This window comes from Mauremys mutica, chromosome 10 (genome assembly GCF_020497125.1).
Source record: "Mauremys mutica isolate MM-2020 ecotype Southern chromosome 10, ASM2049712v1, whole genome shotgun sequence".
Lineage (NCBI taxonomy): Eukaryota > Metazoa > Chordata > Testudines > Geoemydidae > Mauremys > Mauremys mutica.
Genome location: NC_059081.1, coordinates 78519570 through 78538874, shown reverse-complemented (window position 1 = coordinate 78538874; position 19305 = coordinate 78519570). Strand labels below are relative to the sequence as shown.

Below are 19305 nucleotides of genomic sequence, written 5' to 3'. Positions count from 1 at the left end.
CTCCCACCGAGCCCCGCCCAGCGGTCCCCGGGGTCCTCCAGTGCCTACGAGAGGGGCGGGACAGAGCGGCTACAGCTCCGTCCCTGGGCGGCGGGCGGAAGTGCGTAGCCCGCTGAGCCGGGCCCGGAAGTGGCGGGTGGCGCGTGCGGAGGCGCCTGTGAGGGGCCGCGGCGGGCACCGAGCGGGGCGGCGCCGAGGCCGAGGCCGGGGCCGGGCAGGAAGATGCCAGTGGCGGTGATGGCGGAAACCCCCTTCAGCTTCAGGAAGCTCCTGGAGCAGTGCGAGACCCAGGAGCTGGAGGTAGCGGGGCGGGGGCTCGCCGGGCCCGGACCCCGGCGCCCTGCGGGGCGGGCACAGGGCGCGGCGGGGGCTGGCGATCCGTGGCCGCCGGAAGAGCTTGGCGGGCGGCTGCTGAACCCCTCAGGGGCGGGCTAAGCCCGGGGGCCCCCGCCTGCCGGGGGGCCGCTCAGCCCGCGGCTCCCCGCCGTGACAGGGGCGCTGTGGGGCGGAGGCCGCGCGGCCTGGCGGCTGGGACACGGGAGACCTGGGGCTGCCGCCGGCCCGAGGTGGGACCTGGTACAGCTCGTCTTCCCTCTGTGTCCTTGTCTCCTCCTGCCCTCGGTCTCGGCTCTTAGCGTGTAACGCCTCAGAGCACAGACTATCCCTTACCCTGTGTCCGTGTGTGTAGCGCCCTGTGTGTGTGTGTATATATATATAGTGCCTAGTATGATTGGGCACCAATCTCAGTTGGGCCTTCTCTCCATTACCATAATACTGCCGATGATGATGATAATTAATAATAGTTCCTCCCAGGGTTTAATTCCTGGACCCTTTTTGGAGAAATCTTCTGTAGCTTTCTGCTAGAAAGTGTCTAATAAACCTGAAGTGCTCACATAAGCTGGCTCCTTTGAAGAAGGAATATTCTCTTTTCTTTTTCCTCACATCCCAGAGCCTACTGGCTACAGCAAAGTAGTCGCCACTAATGTACTCCCCTCTGTTCAGTTTTTGAGTCCTACTCAGTGTTTTGTGCCTGTCTGCAACCATGTGAGTGTCTTGTCCATTTCACTTCTGTGCAGTAATGTTCTGAATAGCACCAGTGGAAGCTGGAGAACTGGCCAACTTGGTTCTAGTGCAGCTTGAGAAAGCTCTGTGCCATCTCCTCCTAGCTCCCTGATGTTGGGAGCATGGAGTTGCTGGAGCTCAGTGGGCCCTTGGGAGCTGTTACAAGCCAGCATAAATTTTAGAGGAACCTCAAGGCAGGTGTAAGTTATCCTAGCATCAGTTCTAGGAACATACTGAGCTTTCCTCCGGCACATTGAGTAGAACACTGCAACTAGTTCTCAGTCTGTGTGTTTCAGTAGATGAGCTAGTTAAAGCCCTTAACCAAATCAAGTAGCTGTGCAACCATCTGAGTACATATGTTTGCTGCATTGTCCTTATATGCGCTGCACAACTGGAAGTCTAACAGAATTTGCATGTGTAATGAGTTCTGTTTTCAAATGTGTAACTTTGTTTTAAGCCCTTTTTTTTCCCCCTCCCAAACTCAGCAGAGCATGTGCTGCTTGTATAGTATGTGTCAAGTTTGAAGTTGCGAAGCTTGACTGGTGTGGAGAAAGTAAATAAGGAAGTGTTATTTTCTCCTCATAACACAAGAAGTGGGGACACCAAACGAAATTAATAGGCAGCAGGTTTAAAACAAACAAAAGGAAGTATTTTTCACACAACGCACAGTCAACCTGTGGAACGCCTTGCCAAAGGATGTTGTGAAGGCCAAGACTATAACAGGGTTCAAAAAAAGAACTAGATAAGTTCACGGAGGATAGGTCCATCAATGGTTATTAGCTAGGATGGGCAGGCACGGTGTTCCTAGCCTCTGTTTGCCAGAAGCTTGGAACGGGCGACAGACAATGGGTCACTTGATGATAACCTGTTCTGTTCATTCCCTCTGGGGAACCTGGCATTGGCCATTGTTGGAAGACAGGATACTGGCCCAGATGGACCTTTGGTCTGACCCAGTATGGCCTTTCTTATGTTCTTGTTCTTAGTTGGTAATCCAGGGGGGAAATTTTACATTCATTTCCAAAATGGCCAAAGGAATTTTGCTTAGCCTTTGTTTCAAAAACAAACAACATTTTCATGCAGAGACTAAGTATAGTAAAGTTCTGCCTAGAAATGGGGCTTGGGTGGGAACTGTCTGGATCCTGAAGTATAGTGGCTGCTGCTAAGGTCAATGTTCTAATTGTTGCTCATGTAACGAAAGACCTTATTGTAATCTACCCATGCTGGGGAGCAGAATTAAGGCTTCCACAGAAACCTTAGTTAGTAATTTCCTGACTTGTTGGAATTAAAATCTTGACCTTAATATTGATGTAGTCTTTTATATAATTATCACAAAGCCAAACAGCATCTGTTCACAGCCATTCTCTGATGTGGAAAATAGCTAATTGTATGTTTAATGTTAGAATTATGGGTATTCTGCAATTGGATTATACATCTTAAACGGTTAAGAAGGGAAACAGAAGTATTTTTTTTAACTAAATACCTCTGATTCCAATTAAGTGAGTTGGATTTGTTTTTTTTAAGGCCCCTGGAGGAATTGCAACACCCCCAGTTTATGGTCAGCTTCTAGCGCTATACCTGCTGCACAATGATATGTAAGTAGCTGTTACTGTCACCCTAAAAATTTAAAAATATGTACAGCAATTCAGTATCATAATTAGAACTTGATCTATACTTGTCAGAACTGTTTAAAAACTGTTTGTGTTAATTATTTGGTTTATAAAAATACATTTGCCCAGTGCACTGGGCACAAGTATGTGAAAACAACAGCAAATTTACAGATAGACTAATGACATGTTATAGATCTCATGTTTCTCTTTTTTTCCTTTTCAACTTGTCAAGAATAATAAATGCTATTTTCCCTGTAAATTCTTTTTCTTCTCTCACCTACCCCTTCTTGAAAGCCTAGGAAAACAGATGAGTCTTAGCGTTCAGCTTACTCAGCTCCGGCGGCTCATGGCTGGTAGCTTTCCAGAGTCAATGGCCATGTCTCTGCTGAACTGTCCTGTCTTCATATTCTTTGCAATTAAACCAGGGGGCTTATCTTCTCAAGTACCATAGCCATGGGTTCATGTAAGAAAAGTGTCAGTTTCTCAAGCAGATATTACCCAATCCAGTTACTTTGGCAGCTGGTGCAGATCAGGAAGCACAGCTTGTAATTCACCACCACCTGGGAGAGACTGTATTCAGCACTAGCTGAAGCTTCCAAATAGTCTTCCAGCATAGCCCAATGTAGTGTGAATACTGTGATCTATTCTGGAGATGACAGTGGAAAACTGGCAAGGTCCACGTAACGAAGAAAAGGTCTCAACCTTCTAGACAACCATAGATGAAAAAACATTTTTGGTCACTATTGACTACCTAAATATTAGAGGCAATTGAAGCAAATGAGAGACCCTCACAGACTGCAAAGCTGTATTGCAACTTGTAGACAATCATAGAAACTGAAAACCGCTAACTAGTTCTGATTGGGCATCAAAACAATCATCAAACAGTTACTTTTAATCTTGTCTGTAATGCCAACCAGCTAGCCCTAATTCAAGTCTCAATCTGGTAAACACAGGATAAATTGCTTAATCATAGTGTGAAATTTAAAAGACAGTATTGAGATTTGACCTATAGGTTACATTGGTTACATTTCAATCATATTTAACACTTTCTTACTGCTGCTGGAAAATCCCGTAAGCTTTTTCAAATGGGCCACAATATAGATAAAATCCAGAAGTCTTTGCTTCTCAGCCTTACAGTATGTGCATATCCTGTGTCACTACATTGATATGCATTGTTCTTGAGGGTGTAAAAGAACAATCAGGAATAATTCTGCTTTCAGGCTTCTGAAAGCATGGGTCACATATGCAGTTTTTAGCATTTTAAGAAGTCAGCATCTACGCATGGATACAACAGAGTGATATCAGAAATCGCAATATTTCCCTTTACTTGCAATGGAAGGTCAGAGAAATATCCAACCGTTGTGTTTACTGTGTGGATAAATGATAATAGTGGTATTCTGGTTGCTCATAGGAGAGGAGGGATTGGGACAAACTTTCCAGTTAACAGGCTTGTCAGTTTTAGTGGGCACTCTGAAGATAAGGAAAAATCTTTACCTATATTACTAAATAGCATCTTGGATCATTTAGGCTGACCGTTTTACCTCTTACTTGATACTTGCATTTCACTAGGCTGGATAATGAACATAGACTTCAGTTTCTCTTTGGTGTTGTCATGTGCTGCTGTTTGTGTTCGTAATATTGCAGGGGAATGTTTTCATTAAACTTCAGTGTCATGACATTCTGAACACTGGCTTGCAACATGTCCTTATACTGCATCTATTTCAAAATTACTTTCATAGTTGAATTTTTATATCTCACTTGACGTAAAGCCGTTATATTGCAGATTTTTAAGCATTAAGATGACATTGTGTATGGCATAAGTCTGTGTGTTATGTTACTAAATGCTTGATTTGTTCACCCCATTAAGTGTAACACTTACATCTGAAGACATCTTTAATATCACTCTCTTTTCATAGGTTTCTAGCAGTAAACATCTGATGAATATAATTGTTAAAAATATTTTAACTGGGCTCTATTTTGTTTATTAGGAATAATGCACGATATCTTTGGAAAAGAATTCCTCCTGCTATTAAATCTGTAAGTACTCCCTTCAGTGCGCTTTAAGACTGGAGATGGTACTGTGCTCCATTCTACATGTTTGAAGAAAAAGGTTTTTCCAAAATGTGGCATTTAAAATAAATCTTCGCTTTTGATCTGAGGTGTGTGGTTGATGAATGGCCAGGTTCAAAGGTTTGAGCTCTTCAACCACTTTGCCAGCAGATGGCACTGACAAGGCATGTCAACCTGTTCACTCTACTGATAGGGATCATCTGCATCTGTCTGCTCCTGCCGAGTGCTCTCTTTTGCTACTCAAAGTAATTAGCCTTTCAGGCCACCTCCTCAAAATATATTGGAGTTCAGCAAATCAGCAATAGTTGTTGTTAGAAACCTAGTTCCTCACGACAAAAATGGCCACCAGCAGAAGGAAGGCAAAGGTCCTATTCTGAGTATTACCAGACACCAAAAGTCAGGCAGATACATCCTGTAGTTGATTCACAACCTCAGCCAACTTTTCAAAAGATCAAAATGGTGTCTGGGAATACTTCTGTTCCTGTTGGAAAGAGGAGGCTGATAACATAGCTGGATCTTATTTATAATTATATTTTCATGTGAATGTTTCCTCTTATTGGCATGAATTTCAGAAGGTTCTGTCTGACTTACCACCTGGGCTTTAGGAGACATTACAGCGTTCAGTGTAAATTACTATTCTCCCTATGATACACTGGAGTGCAGTAGAATCCTAAAAGACAAATCTCAGAAAAAGTTTTTTTTTCTTCCTCCTTGTACCTCTTAGTATAATGGATAGAGGACTGAAAATAAAACAGCCAATGGGTATAGCAGGAACCTAATGGCATGTTTTGTGTCTCATGGCTACAGTGATGTGTAAGTACCAGAAACGATAGAGTACTTCCATATGAGGCACTCTCCAGGATATCTGAGGATATGTGGCCACAAGCCAGACTGAAACATCATTCCAAAGTATAATTTAGTGAATTCCAGTGTCTGGGTTTACAAATTACAAGTGAATACTGAAAGCTCTGTATTGAACTACTGAATCAATAGTGTAGGTTTACTGTAATGCCCTGCTTGAATTAGAACCACCTTTTGAGATGTCAGGTCTCTAATAGCAAAAGTGCTTGCATGTTTGTAGGATTTTTCTTTAGAATTTGGGTTTCTAAAGATACGATTGGGGTCAGAAAGCTTTTACATAAAGAAATAGGGAGGAAGTGGCTCTGCAGTCCTCTGCCAAGAAGTCCTTGAGGTCTGAGACTGGGTAATATCTCCTGAGATACTTCTGAATACCACTTTCCTAGCAGTGACGGAAAGGTCAATCAGGCTCAGCCATTTGATAATAAAAGTCTAACTAGTGGTCTCAATAATATTGCTGGGTCAAACCTTTTTTGTATCACACTTGCAACACATCTTGCCACACTTGTTAACGAGGAATTACTAGTAATTGTCACAGCAGCTTTTGCATCCTCCTCTGACCAAACTCATGGGAGGTAATTTCCATGATCCTCATGCCATTTTGTTGGTCAAAACAGAATTGACATGCCCAACATGACTGAGAATCAGTCTCCTTTCATGCTGGAGGTCTTTCCTCCTCTTCTCACCCAGACTGCTGCCCATTTCTATTCTAATATGTAATTATTAGTGGCGCTTTGCTCTGGAGACAAGTTAGCAAGATCCACTTTGTTGGCTACATAGAAGAATCTCTATTAATTTCTTCTTATATTTATACAACTGGATTCTAACTTTTCCATCTGATTGCTTTCTGTTTATATCTGTTAGTTTGTAAACTTAATCATCCAAGAGTAGCCCACTTTAAAAAAGTGTGGTATAATTGTATATGTATGTTTCTTGCTCCCTTCTGCACTACATTTTTTGGGTGGTGAAGCGGGTATAGAAAGATGGAATAGGCAAATAACATGTTTTACTCTGTGTTGCTTAGCTGCTTTGTCAGTGTAAAAAAATTAGAATTGTTTGAACTGGATCATCACTCTTATACCAGTATCAGTGACATGTGGTACTATACTGTCTGAATCTTAATATCAAGATTACTGTAGTATTTCATTCTAATTGTTGTTCTGATTCCTACTTGTTCAGAGAGGGGAAGAATATACTTTCAGCAAAATGCAATTAGTAGTGGAGTGGTCATGGCAGGGAAAAATACATATATTCTATTTTGATTGCTTGCTTGCTTTGTCACTAGGCAAATTCTGAACTTGGTGGAATTTGGTCAGTGGGACAAAGAATTTGGCAGCGAGACTTTCCAGGAATCTACACAACAATCAGCGCACATCAGTGGTCTGAGACTATTCAACCAATCATGGAAGCACTTAGAGGTACAAAAAATATTTCTTTGAAAAATTAACACAGACTAAGGGCAGAGAAGTTTAATTTGAATTTGTTTTGTTGGCCATATAGGACTACATGCTACCATTAACCCTTGCTCAAGACTCGCTGAGTTCTAGGAGGTTGTATTTTGGCTGGGATTTTTAATGTGTGCTAATTCGCTGTCAGAACAGTTTGCTTAGTTTGTGAATTCCTTGGGGCAAGGACATTCAGCCAGGCACTTGGACAGTTCTTGATAAATAGACATAAGTTTTGTTAACTGACTTGTACTTTCTGCAGTAACTGAGCAAATACCCAGGTGTGTTGTTTTTTGTGTTTTAAGTAGAGCAGTGAATCTTGAAAAATCTGAATCTTGAATATTTTGAATTAATTTCTTTACCATATAAGTGATTTATGGAACCAATAGCTTTTGTACACTCAAAATATTCTATCAGTCTGTTTATACTACTGATTAATATTTCATTTGAAAACAAAATTAGGCCCTCACGTAGAATTCATTGCAGGGCTAGGCCTACTTTTGTTTTTCAAATGAAATATTAATTAGTACTGTAAACAGATTGATGGAAATATCCCTCAAAATAGTCTAACTTGTTAAGAATAAAAATCAACCTTGAAGATTGTCCCATAGCCTTCAGAGATCTTACCTGACGGATTTCAGATATGAAACTTACAGGAACACATCAGTTTCTAAATTAGATTTAAATGATTTCTTCTTATAAACTTTGATGTACCGTAAATAGAATGATGGGCATCTTTTGCTCTCACATTATAGTCAAATTTTAATTGCATATCTGGAATACGGATGATCAAGCTTCTGATATGACTCAACTTTCAAAACAAGTCCCTCTTACTGGATCCCACAAGCTTGGCAGTGTCCCTTTAAAATTAGTCCTGCAGCTAGCAGGATTCTAATGAATCTTATTTGGAGTTTGTCTAATGTAAGCAGTTAGGGGCAAAGATTCTACTTTTTTCTTTTTTGAAAATTAAAGACACTTAGTGCAGATGTTTCTGAGTAGTAACATTCTGCTTTTCACTGCAAGGGGGCACTAGAGTCTGTGGAAAAAAAATTTTTGCAGGCTATTTCACTATCCCATCCCAAAACATGAATTCCAGTTCATTCCTTGTGCTAATAAGGAAACAATTTGATGTAGTGTTACTTTGGAGCCATGTTGGGATTAAAGCATCAAGCATTATAGAAATTTAAGACACGAATGTCATTTATTTAAACAGTCCCTTATTGAATAATTATATTTAAACTTAAATTAATAATTGAATTTTTATAATTTTGCAGAAATAAAATGGTATAGCTAATTAGCTATGAACATTTCAGTTTTACTTACAATAAAATTGGAAGCATTTTAGCACTTCCTGGGGTTACACCAAAAGTGTTTTAAAATACTAAGATGAATTTTCTATGATTTTCAGAACATGTTATCCAGATCCTGTCATTCTGAATGAGCCTAGTCACTTTTGCTCTTGAGCCCAGGACTAGACTGTACCTCATGCCCTTTGTGCTTAAATGTTAATTGTTAAGGCACAGGTTTGGGAGATAGGTGATCTAGGTTCTGTTCCTAGATCTACCAGAGACTTGGGCAAGTTGTTTTAATCTCTTTGCCTCAGTTTCTCTATCTATAAGTTATGATACTTACTGCTTGCCTCATAGGGGTGTCGAAGCTCAGTTAATATTTACAAAGCCTCTTTTAGGCTTGCACTTAATGGAACATACTGTGTAAATATGAACTATTAGTATTAAGCACCAGATTTTCAGAAATGTGGCTCTCCACTGTTATGTGAGGCCACACAAAGCATTTTCAGACTTGCTGTGTGTTTTGAAGACTGTTACAATAGTATCGTTTAAAAATGTGTTCCCCTTAATAGATGCAACTAGGAGACGAGCTTTTGGACTGGTTTCTCAGGCATATACCTCAATAATTGCAGATGATTTTGCAGCCTTTGTTGGACTTCCTGTAGAAGAAGCTGTGAAAGGTAGCTTATTCTTTTACTTTTTGGATTGTCTTTCACAGACAATTTTGTTTTGAGGCTGAGACCAGAATTAAATTGACCAACTAAAGAATCCCATTATAAAATAAAATTGGTTTAAGAACACTTCCTTCCTTACACCAAGTCCAAAAAAAAAAAAGAGGCCAGAGGGCCCTCTGTATTTAGAAAATTCATCATTGTAGGCCTAACAGACTTTGGTGAAAATGTTTCAGATAAATTGAAGGAAAACGAGATAAAGTTGACCTTTATGAAATGTTACTAATGGATTTATGCATGGTTCTGATTTTTAATAGAACAGTGTTCGTCCGCTTGGGTCTGAAGTCTTGTCTGTAAAAGAAAACGTTTACAAAACTTAATAGGGTTTCCATTATTGTAAATCTGTTCTTAGAATTTAAATATTTCAGAGCAGTGTTACAATGTGACTAATGCCACCAGTTGCTTGTACCTGAGTGTCAGAAAGTGACGCTGGTTAGAAACATAGTGACATTGCCTAGTCTGTATTTCTCTTATCTTGTTGGATTCAAATAAAGTAAAATTAAAGCATAAATGTATACATTAAATAACATTTAAAAAAATCGGTTTTAATAATCTAGGGATATCTGTAACATGTGAGGTACTTCTTGCTGAGAAGGTTTCACCTTGCTCAGTTTTCTGCCCAACGAGGTTCCACTTCCACTGCTGCTCATTTTACAGGAAAGGGATGGGGCGTAGAGGGGTACAGCAAAATGAAGTAGGAAGGAGGATCTAAAAATAAACATAAGCTTGAGATTATTGTGAAAGGAGATGATGACTGAGAAGGGAAACAGTAAAAACAAATTGCTTAATTTTTAGGATGGGAGAGGTTTTTTGAGTTCTCCAGTTACCACCACTTACTAGATTAGGAGCCACAAAAAGCCTTCCTCCTTGGAAATAGCGGAGGAATTCCATTTTTCCTGAGTGTGAGAAGCCCACGCTCCAGGACAAAAAAAAAAAGTAATTTTTGCATCAGGCCTGACTTAAGTCTCAGGATACTATCACTTCTACAAAGGTCATGCATTTGTACAACTAAATGTCTCCAGCAGAGCCTCTTGTCATGAGTTCTTCTGAGAAGTAACTCTTTTACTGTGCAATCCAACTTTTTAAAGTGTATCGAGACATTTTTCCAGTGAGTGAGAACTTTGGGTTATTTGATACTGGAGTCAAACACATGGGGTATCATTTCTCCGTCACCCCTTTCCCTTCAACATGCCAACCTGTTTCCCTTTAGATGATCGCCTCCTAAATAAACCTATTTCCCCCCCCCCTCAATATTGTGGATCTAACATGACACTTGCTGTCATCACATTGTTCACTTTGCTTCTGTGTTCCTACCCTTTCCCTCACACTGTGTCTGTATTGTCTATTTAGATTGGAAGCTCTTCAGGAGAAGGAACATGTCTGTGTCGTGTTTATATAGTGCATAGCAAATGGGGTCCTGCTCCATGGCTGAGGCTCATAGGTGCTATGGTAATACATATAATAAATTGTAATAATAGTAATCGTTTGCATTTTCAGGGGTGTTAGAACAAGGATGGCAAGCAGACTCAACAACTCGTATGGTAATGCCTAAAAAGCCAGGTAGGTGGAGCTGTTATTCCATGATGCATTTTGGATCTGGCTTGATATTTCTAGTATTGTATCCTTTAGTGTCATTAAAATGATGCCTAATATAATTTGAGTTTGTTTTGAATAACAAGGACATCTTGACACAGGAGATTAGGGGAGCGGCTCCAAAGAGCATACTTTTTGCCAATGACATTATGCTGTTCTGCAAAGATAAATACTAACTGGAAAGAGACCTAGAACTTTGGAGGGCTGCATTAGAAGAAAATGGCATACAAATCAGCCGACAAAAGATGGAATACGTGCAATGCTTCATTGAGAGGGACAACAAGAAGCCAGTAAAATTAGTGTGTGCAACAGTTGAAGTACCTCGGTTCAGTGTTGAGCCATTCGGAGAATGTGGCTTGAATAGTGCTTGGTGTAAATGAAGGGAGTTGGTGGGAATTCTCTGTGATAAGACGATGCCAGGTAAACTACAGAGCAAAGTGTGTAAGATCATGATTAGGCCAGGCACAACATATGGGTCAGAATGCTGGCCAATAAGGACGAGAAAACTACTTCTGCTTCACGCTGCTGAAATGAGACTGCCCAGGGGAACACGTGGGTATGACGAGAGCTGGTGTGCGATGTAATGAAATGGTACAAGCCATGAGGCAGAAAGTCTCCATTATGGAAAAGCTCAGGGAGTATTGACTGAGGTGGCTGGGTCCTGTGGGATGATGTGGGTTACACTGGCCAGGGAGTGCAAGAGCTAGTCATTGTGGGACAAAGATGATGAGGAAGTCCTGGAAAAAGGTGGTTCGAGATGCTGAAGGAGGACGTGAAAGTTGGCGTCAGCTTGGAATCTGCACTTGACAAGAACCCTTGGAGACGAAGAGCAAGAGCCACGGACCTGGATTGACAAGGCAATGGTGGAGAAGATTGTATAACGAGCTAATGCAGGAGCACAACATGAGATGCTCAAAATGTAAGAGATATGAATCAGTGGCTTTAACTTTGGCACAAGCAGTATCAATTAAACTAAAAGGACCTGAACCTTTTTAAAGAAAAGGAAACAATATGCTTTAATTTCTCCTACTCCCCTTCTACTTACTATTAGTTTTGATGACTCAGTGGAACATGTTACATCACCTAAACTGACATTTCTTAATCTAATGAAGCTTAGTTAAAATTTACTATTTTGAAACACCCGGTGTTTCAAACTAAAGTTCTTTACTGATGGGACTTAGAGGATGTGGCTTCCTGTATCTTGTGTTTTAAATTGCTGGAACTCGTGGAGTTGAGCCTGCTGAAAACATCTAGTGCAAGCAGCTGATGTAAGAATTGTCTGAACCTGCTGTTTACTATTTCCCAACACAAGGAGGATTCCCTGATAACCGACACTATGAACAAGGCAACTACTCGGTTGCCACCTAAAAGTTGCCATTATTCGGCAGTTGCCAATAAGCAGAAGGCAGGTTTGTGAGGCTGCAGCTAGGGAAGGAAGCGCTGGGACGTGCCTTCCTTGGCCATAGCCTGCAAACTTGCCTGGGGGTAGGGCAGCAACAGGGAGGGCCACTGGAGCCCGGGTGCTGGGAGGCCATGGAACTGCACAGTACTTCTTCCTGCGCACTCTGGGCATCAGGGCTCACCATGTCCCAGTCCTTCCTTGAGTGCAGCCCGCCAGCAGGACACAGTGTTGATAGCACAGTGCAAGGTACTGTGCAGCTCCAGTATCCAAGTTTTAGCTACTGCTTTGCCCATAGTCTCCCCACCCAGCCTGCAACATCTCCCTTCCTGTGCGATCCAGGTGCACAGGCAGGTTTGCAGGGCTGCAGCCCCAGAAGGAAACACTGGGATGTGTTGAGCACAGGCTGCAGGAAAGTTTGCAGGGCTGCAGCCGGCGAAGACACATCCCAGCATCTCCCTTCCTGGCTGCAGCCTAGCAAACCTGCCTGCAACTGGGGTCTGTTTCCCAAAATATATTGTGAATAAATGGCATGCTATTGCCAGTATCCAAATCCCATTAATATTAAAGTCAATGGAACGGGATTGGTTCCTGGCAAAACATCGCTGTTAGCCAGAAGTTAATACCTGGGTTGCTGTTAAGCAGAATCTACTGTTTGTAAAATGAAATATGTTCAGTGTGCCCAGTGCTGGGTGTAAAAAAGAAAGCAAACATTTTGTGCAGATCCTTCAAATGTGTAAGGAGGCAGTCAGTGGTACGGTGTGATCTGCCAGAATATATCTTGCTCCTGTTGCATTTAACAAGGTAGGAAAAAATCTTACTGTTTTGGATTCCTGAACAACTAAAATCCTGCTCACCCAAACAAAAAATGATGATTTAATGTGTTCCAGACAAGGTGATGAAATTCACTTATAATCCTGTGTGTATTGACTGACCTGAGGCTTGAACTACCTGACTCAGCTGAACAGACACATCCTCTGTTTTTTTTCCCCCCCCTGCGATGTGGTGATGTTTACAGCAAAACTATTTGCAACCCACACTGTGCTTACTAGTGCATGTAACTCAAAGTGTTGTGTGGGGTTGAACTACCATTGTGAGACAAATGAAATCGTCAGGAGGCCAGTTGTCATTTTCAGTCTCTCATTCACTATGCCTAGGAGTTTAAATGTACAGATATTATACTATACTAGACAGATATTATAGTATACAATAAAAAATTCCATGAAAGAAAAGAGTAACAGGTTTGTTTCTAAGGGCTTGTCTTCCCTACGGGGATAAGTTGACCTAAGTTACACTGTTCCAGCTACATAAATAACCTAGCTGGAGTCGACATAGCTTAGGTTGTCTTGTCTTATCCCGGTGTCTTCACTGTGTTGCGTTGATGGGAGACGCTCTCTGGCCGACTTCCCTTACTCTTCTCAGAGAGCTGGAGTACCAAGAGTGCTCTGCCATCGATTTAGCGGGTCCCGATTCCTACTGCATCAATTGCAGCAGCGTCGATCTCCTCGTAGTGAAGACCAGCCCTATGAATGATAGGGTTTTAGAAAATTTTGGCTTAGTACATAAGAATTGTATTTTTAGCAGAATGGGTCCCTTAATGGATTAACATTTCATTGCATTTTTCTTTTAGGGGCACTGGAAGCTTCCTTTAACAGATTTATTCCTTTATCAGGTATTTGCTCATTTTGATTTTTTTTTAAAGGTGTAGTATAGATAAAAACACAATTTGCCTTTCTGAAACACTTATGTACCCTTTACATACATAAACAAAACAAATAGCTAACTCAACACCACCTTCTCAGCAATGTCAAATGAAACACACAACCTCCAGCAATTCACTCATTGACCAGGGCTCCAGCGGTGATTTTAAAGGGCCCGGGGCACCCTGCAGCAGCTGAAGCCCCAGGCCCTTTAACTTACCAGCGAGCCCCGCTGCTGCAGCCCCGGGGTAGTGGTGGCAGGGCTCCAGCGGTGATTTAAAGGGCCCAGGGCTCCCCGCAGCAGCTGGAGCCCAAGACCCTTTAAAGCGCTGCTGGAGCTCCGCTGCTACCGTGCTATACGCGAACCCCTGTTATATCTGGTCGTGTTATAGCGGGGTAGAGGTGCATGGTTTGTCTTTCTAAGCCAGTGTGAAGTCTCTCACTTTCTGAAAGCATGTTTTTTTAAATGATAGCCTTCTTCTTTTCCCCCACCTGGAAGTGGGGTGCTTCACATACTTGGGGTTGAGGATTCATTTTTTATACGTAGGCTAGGTGAATATCTCCCCAGTGTACTTTACAGGAGGAATCACTTCTATATAACACATTAAGAACAGGAGTACTTGTGGCACCTTAAAGACTAACAAATTTATTGAAGCATGAGCTTTCGTGAGCTACAGCTCACTTCTTCGGATGCATAGAATGGAACACACAGACAGGAGATATTTATACATACAGAGAACATGAAAAGGTGGAAGTATGCATACCAACAGGCAGAGTCTAATCAATTGAGATGAGCTATCGTCAGCAGGAGGAAAAAAACTGTTTGAAGTGATAATTAAGATGGCCCATAGAAGGTGTGAGGAGAACTTAACATAGGGAAATAGATTCAATTAATGTAATGACCCAACCATTCCCAGTCTTTGTTTAGACCACAGGTAATTGTGTCTAGTTTGCATATTAATTCGAGTTCAGCAGTTTCTCTTTGGAGTCTGTTTTTGAAGTTTTTTTGTTGCAAAATTGCCACCTTCAAGTCTGTCACTGAGTGGTTAGAGTGGTTAGAAACAATATAACACATTGTTTCTCTGCCTTCCCTTTCCTCAGTTTTGACTCCTTGTGTTCTGTTTTTCTTTCTTCGCCCTGCACTGTTTTTCATTTCTCCTCCTAATTATCTCTTGCCTCCTTTCTTTTCACTCTACTCTCCTTTTCTCTTACCCCTACATTTCATTCTCTCTCTCTAATTTTCCCTTCCATTTTCAGTTATCCTCCTCTCTAAGCTGCACTTCACCCTTACCACCGGATAACTCAGCATTCTTGTAGAGTTTGTACAAGTACTATGGCTGCCTTCTCTTGCCAGCCATCCAGTGCTTTTTCCACCATGCCTTGATTAGGTATGTCTCACTTTACCTTAGAGACATGACTCAGCAGACATGCTCATTATTGAGCAGGGGTGGCCAAACCGCAGTTCACAAGCCGCAGGCAGCTCTTTACAGTTAAAATGCGGCTCACAGAGCCCCGCCTCCTTTACCGTATTCTCTACCTAGCAGACTGGGATTGGGGGATGCTCAGGGCTTTTGCCCTGTGGGGAGAGGGGTCTCAAGCCATCAGCTGAAGCCCCAGCTGGTGCACCCGGAGGGCTGAAGCCCTGAGCCCTGGCCTGGCTCTCGAACTTCTGAAGATTATCGTATGCATCTGAGAGGGTCAGTAAATTTGGCCAGCCCTGTTCTAGAAGAAGGCAGAATGCAAGCAGACCTATAGGAACTTTACTGTGGTTGAAGATGCTACAGGAGTCCTCTCTAGAGTTAGCAAACAGACATGATATGCTGGAAACTTGGCAGTCCTTCAGTATCTGCAGATAACTCGTGAAGAGGTCTAGAAATAGTGATAGATGTATCCTAGCTATTTGTAACTTCTGTTGCAGTCATGGTGTGTTATGCGCCGAATAAGTAACTCCTCCACAACACAACATAAGAATATACAAGGAGATTACAAATAGGAGTGTCAGTCACTCTAGGGCTGATGAGGAAACAGTCTGAGAAATTTAGTTTGCATTTTTCTTTAATGTCAAGGGAGCTGGGGTGGGTGACGTTGGGCTCTGTTTTGCCTCTAATTTTATTAATGCTATGTGTCTTTGTGTTCTTTATAGAACCTGCTACAGTTCCACCAATTCCTAATGAACAACAGTTGGCCAGATTGACTGACTATGTGGCTTTTCTTGAAAATTAATTACCCCTCTCCTGTGTTCAAGACAGAACCTGGAAATTCTGTGTACTGGCAGTTCTACTATCTAAAACTTACCTTTATCCTGTTTGTTAAATGTTGCAGCCTCCCCCTACTGGAATATGTTGATAAAATATATATTTATAGTATATATTTTGTTCCTATATGTGTTTTGCCAAAGCAAAGTTAGTAGTTGAAATAATCCTTAACTCCAATAATATTTATCCATTAGGTACACAGCAGTATTACATGTTAAGTTTTATTCTCTTATGACTTGTAGCGGGAAAGGGCATCTCTCTCCAACTGTACTGATATAGACTATTGCAAAGCAGCAAACAGAAGGAAAGAGAAGAGTTGTCATCAGCAAAGGAGATGAATGTAATTGTTACGTCCTTTGTACTCATGGTTTCGATGCTTCCATTGCTGGCAGTGGAATACTTACCAGGAAAATCAGTCACAGATGGATTAAGTATGAACAGGGGAAGGCTATTCTACCTGCATCTGTAAAACAGAAGCCTTTCAAAGTACAATAAATATTTAGTTGTGAACCATAAGTAACAGTAAGTTACAGTAACTATTACTGTACTTTCCTGCAAGATTCCTTCCATCTGTGGTGAGATTTTTATAACTGGTTACTCTTGTATCCCATTGCTTTCCTATTTCTGAGTTGTCTTATTTCCCCTAGGGTTAGTTTTGAGTGCTCTGTGAAAACTGTAGGCTGGTGTACTTTTTTTTTTACTGCAGACTGATATTTTTAATATACCCGGGGCACCTAGAGAATACATTTCAAAGTTGTTTTGGGGCTAGGGGAAGGCAAATGTTGACTTCACTTGCTCTGAAAAAGCATTTGGTTTTGGAAGGCTTAACTTTTAAGAGCAGCCACTCAGACCAATATTTTGCCCTGTAGCTTGTTGGAAAATTATGCCATGATTCTCAATACTACTCTAAAACCTGGATCTACTTGTGTCATAGGCTGGTGATGGCTTCACCGGAAGGAGTTTTTTGCCTGCCTGGGTAGCTTTCTGGACTACTCTTGTCATTGGAAAAGAATTTAAAAATTTAGATGCCTTTGAATAAAATAAATCTATGGAGGATGGGCTAGAGTATGCTGCACTGTCAGTTCAAGTAGCATACATCCTGTACCAGAGCACTGCTGTATTAATCCTTGAATTCAGAATCGGAAAGGAAACAACTTGCCTGATCCTACTGTTAAACCAGGGCACATAGTGGTGCTTTAAGGGGCAGTGCATGCCTTTACCTTCCTCTCTCCTTTCATTTGGTTGTCAACATATTCAGTGGTTTGTCACTTGAAGAAGGCAGGTTCTTGTCATCTGGAGTGACATTCTCCCAGTGTGTGCTACCTACTGTACATTCTTTTGTTTTGGGTCCGAGGGGAAGGGGTTCTAAACAGTGTGCTGTTGCATTTAGACCTCTTTTACGTGTAACCATTTACTTTCAAAAGATTATTTATTTGAAGCCCATCGAAGTCTTGGATCTCTATAAATATTGATGCAAATATAATTTCAGTGATATTAAAACATGTTTACACTAAGCTTGTGTACCTGATTTCATTCCCTTCTTCAAAGAGTAGATGTTCAAATCTGATGGCTGTGGAGGTTTGGTATAGTCTGACTGGTCAGTTTGATTGGTAAAGCTATACGATGGTTAATATAGTACATTATGCTTACACAGTTATTTAATGAAGATTTATACACAGCATAAAGTGCACTCTTTATATTCCCACTCATGGGATGCTCTGACTGGTGCAGCCTTGAATGGTAGAATTCTAGATGGCAGTAGCTGTTGGAGCACTCGCTCATCTCCTTTGCCCCACCCTTCAGTGAACGTTGAGTGTGTCAGGCAAGGATATAAAAGGGGTGTGGTTCTCCAGCTATCTCAGTTCCTTCTAACCCCGACCAGCTACACAGATTTGTGTGGAGCTCAGGAATCCTTCCAGATCCATGATTAGCTGGCTAATTTAGATCTTGGGTGTTAAGTGTTAGTTTTATTAGTGGTAATAACACAGTTACTTGGGTGGAACTGAAGAAGAAACACGGTTTCAAAAGATGTTTCTGATGCGCTTGGGTCCAGATGAGCCAATTCCAAAAATGAGGCTTGAGGCACCAGTGAAACAAGAAGGTACTGTGGCACCAGAGGCCTGTAGCAGTGTGGCACTGCAGCAGATAGTATCCGAGGCACAGGTTCATAGATTGGATCCAGCCCCTGTTCAGCCACAGATGATCAATTACAGTAAAGGAGCAAGAAGAGGATGTACTACAACAGACTCAGATATGTATTTCTCCAGAAAACAGAGATCACATAGAGGAATTTAGAATTTCTCCTCTTTTGCCAACACCTGAAATGCTTTTTGGTTCTTCAGAGAGAACTTTTTCTCCAATTTCCCTTCTTCAGCCCAGGATATTACTGTCTCCAGTTATATCTGAACTAAGAATAACCTGAGAGTGAAGGAAGAGTATGGATTGCGGAAAGGATCTGTAGAGGATGTATTATGGACAAAGATACCTATATATCTTGGATCCATCTGGGCAAAGATAGATAGATAGATACAATAAATCTATCATCGGATCTGACTATGGGTTTCTGGCCTGACTAGCAAATACCACCTTGGATCTGATGGTAACAATGGCTTTCTCCAGCACCTTACTAAGAATTTGCTATGTATGGGACTATTTCTCCAGTTAAGTTCAAAGAGGAGATATAATTACCGGACCTGAAGGGTACTGAGCCAATAAAACTTACAAGCTTTGCTATGTCTCCTATATCAGGGAGAGAATTACCAGAAAAGGAGGAATGAATGGAGTGGTGCGAGTCAGATCTGGACTCTGGAAGAATGACATCCCCAAATGAGAATGTAAGGGGCAAATCAGCCTCGTCACCTTCAGAAGATACAGTGGCAGTAATGAGTTAGTGCATCATTCGGTGAAGTATCAGAGGGGTAGCTGTTAGTCTGGATCTGTAAAAAGCAACAGAGTCCTGTGGCACCTTATAGACTAACAGACGTATTGGAGCATAAGCTTTCATGGGTGAATACCCACTTCATTAGACGCATGTGGTGGACATTTTCAGAGGCAGGTATAAATATGCAGGCAAGAATATGGTGAAGATATTGGATATTCCCTCGGTTTCAGTTGAGGAATTCTCATTCCATTTTTATATACTGGGAGCGGCCACTAGACAAAGTTACTCTTCCCTTAGTGGAAGGGCTGTTCCGACCAGCAAAGGCAGTCTCGAACAATCAAAGAAGGCTGACAAATTGTACTGGTTTTCTTGGAAAGATACGGCCATGTTTCACACCCGATCATGTCCCAATTCA

The 19305-nt window shown here is 41.6% G+C and overlaps 1 protein-coding gene across 2 annotated transcripts; it reads left to right on the top strand.

The window, feature by feature from the left end:
* Nucleotides 1-111: 111 nt before the first annotated feature.
* On the top strand, nucleotides 112-17523 carry COPS8 (COP9 signalosome subunit 8). 2 transcript variants are annotated; one of them, XM_045033051.1, is made up of 8 exons: nucleotides 112-300; nucleotides 2584-2654; nucleotides 4658-4706; nucleotides 6883-7015; nucleotides 8904-9011; nucleotides 10560-10622; nucleotides 13685-13726; nucleotides 15898-17523. In XM_045033051.1, the coding sequence occupies exons 1-8, from the start codon at nucleotides 223-225 to the stop codon at nucleotides 15975-15977; spliced, it is 624 nt and encodes a 207-aa protein (XP_044888986.1). In that variant the 5' UTR covers nucleotides 112-222; the 3' UTR covers nucleotides 15978-17523. The 2 variants fall into 2 exon arrangements, with proteins under 2 accessions (XP_044888986.1, XP_044888987.1); XM_045033052.1 differs by lacking the exon at nucleotides 112-300 and adding an exon at nucleotides 328-566.
* The last annotated feature ends 1782 nt before the right edge of the window (nucleotides 17524-19305 follow it).

Bases quoted from the DNA above. Each gene is read 5' to 3' on its own strand.
- COPS8 (XM_045033051.1), top strand. From the start codon at position 223: ATGCCAGTGGCGGTGATGGCGGAAACCCCCTTCAGCTTCAGGAAGCTC. The intron at 7,016-8,903 runs GTACAAAAAATA...TCCCCTTAATAG, and splicing joins AATCATGGAAGCACTTAGAG to ATGCAACTAGGAGACGAGCT. The intron at 9,012-10,559 runs GTAGCTTATTCT...TTGCATTTTCAG, and splicing joins TGTAGAAGAAGCTGTGAAAG to GGGTGTTAGAACAAGGATGG.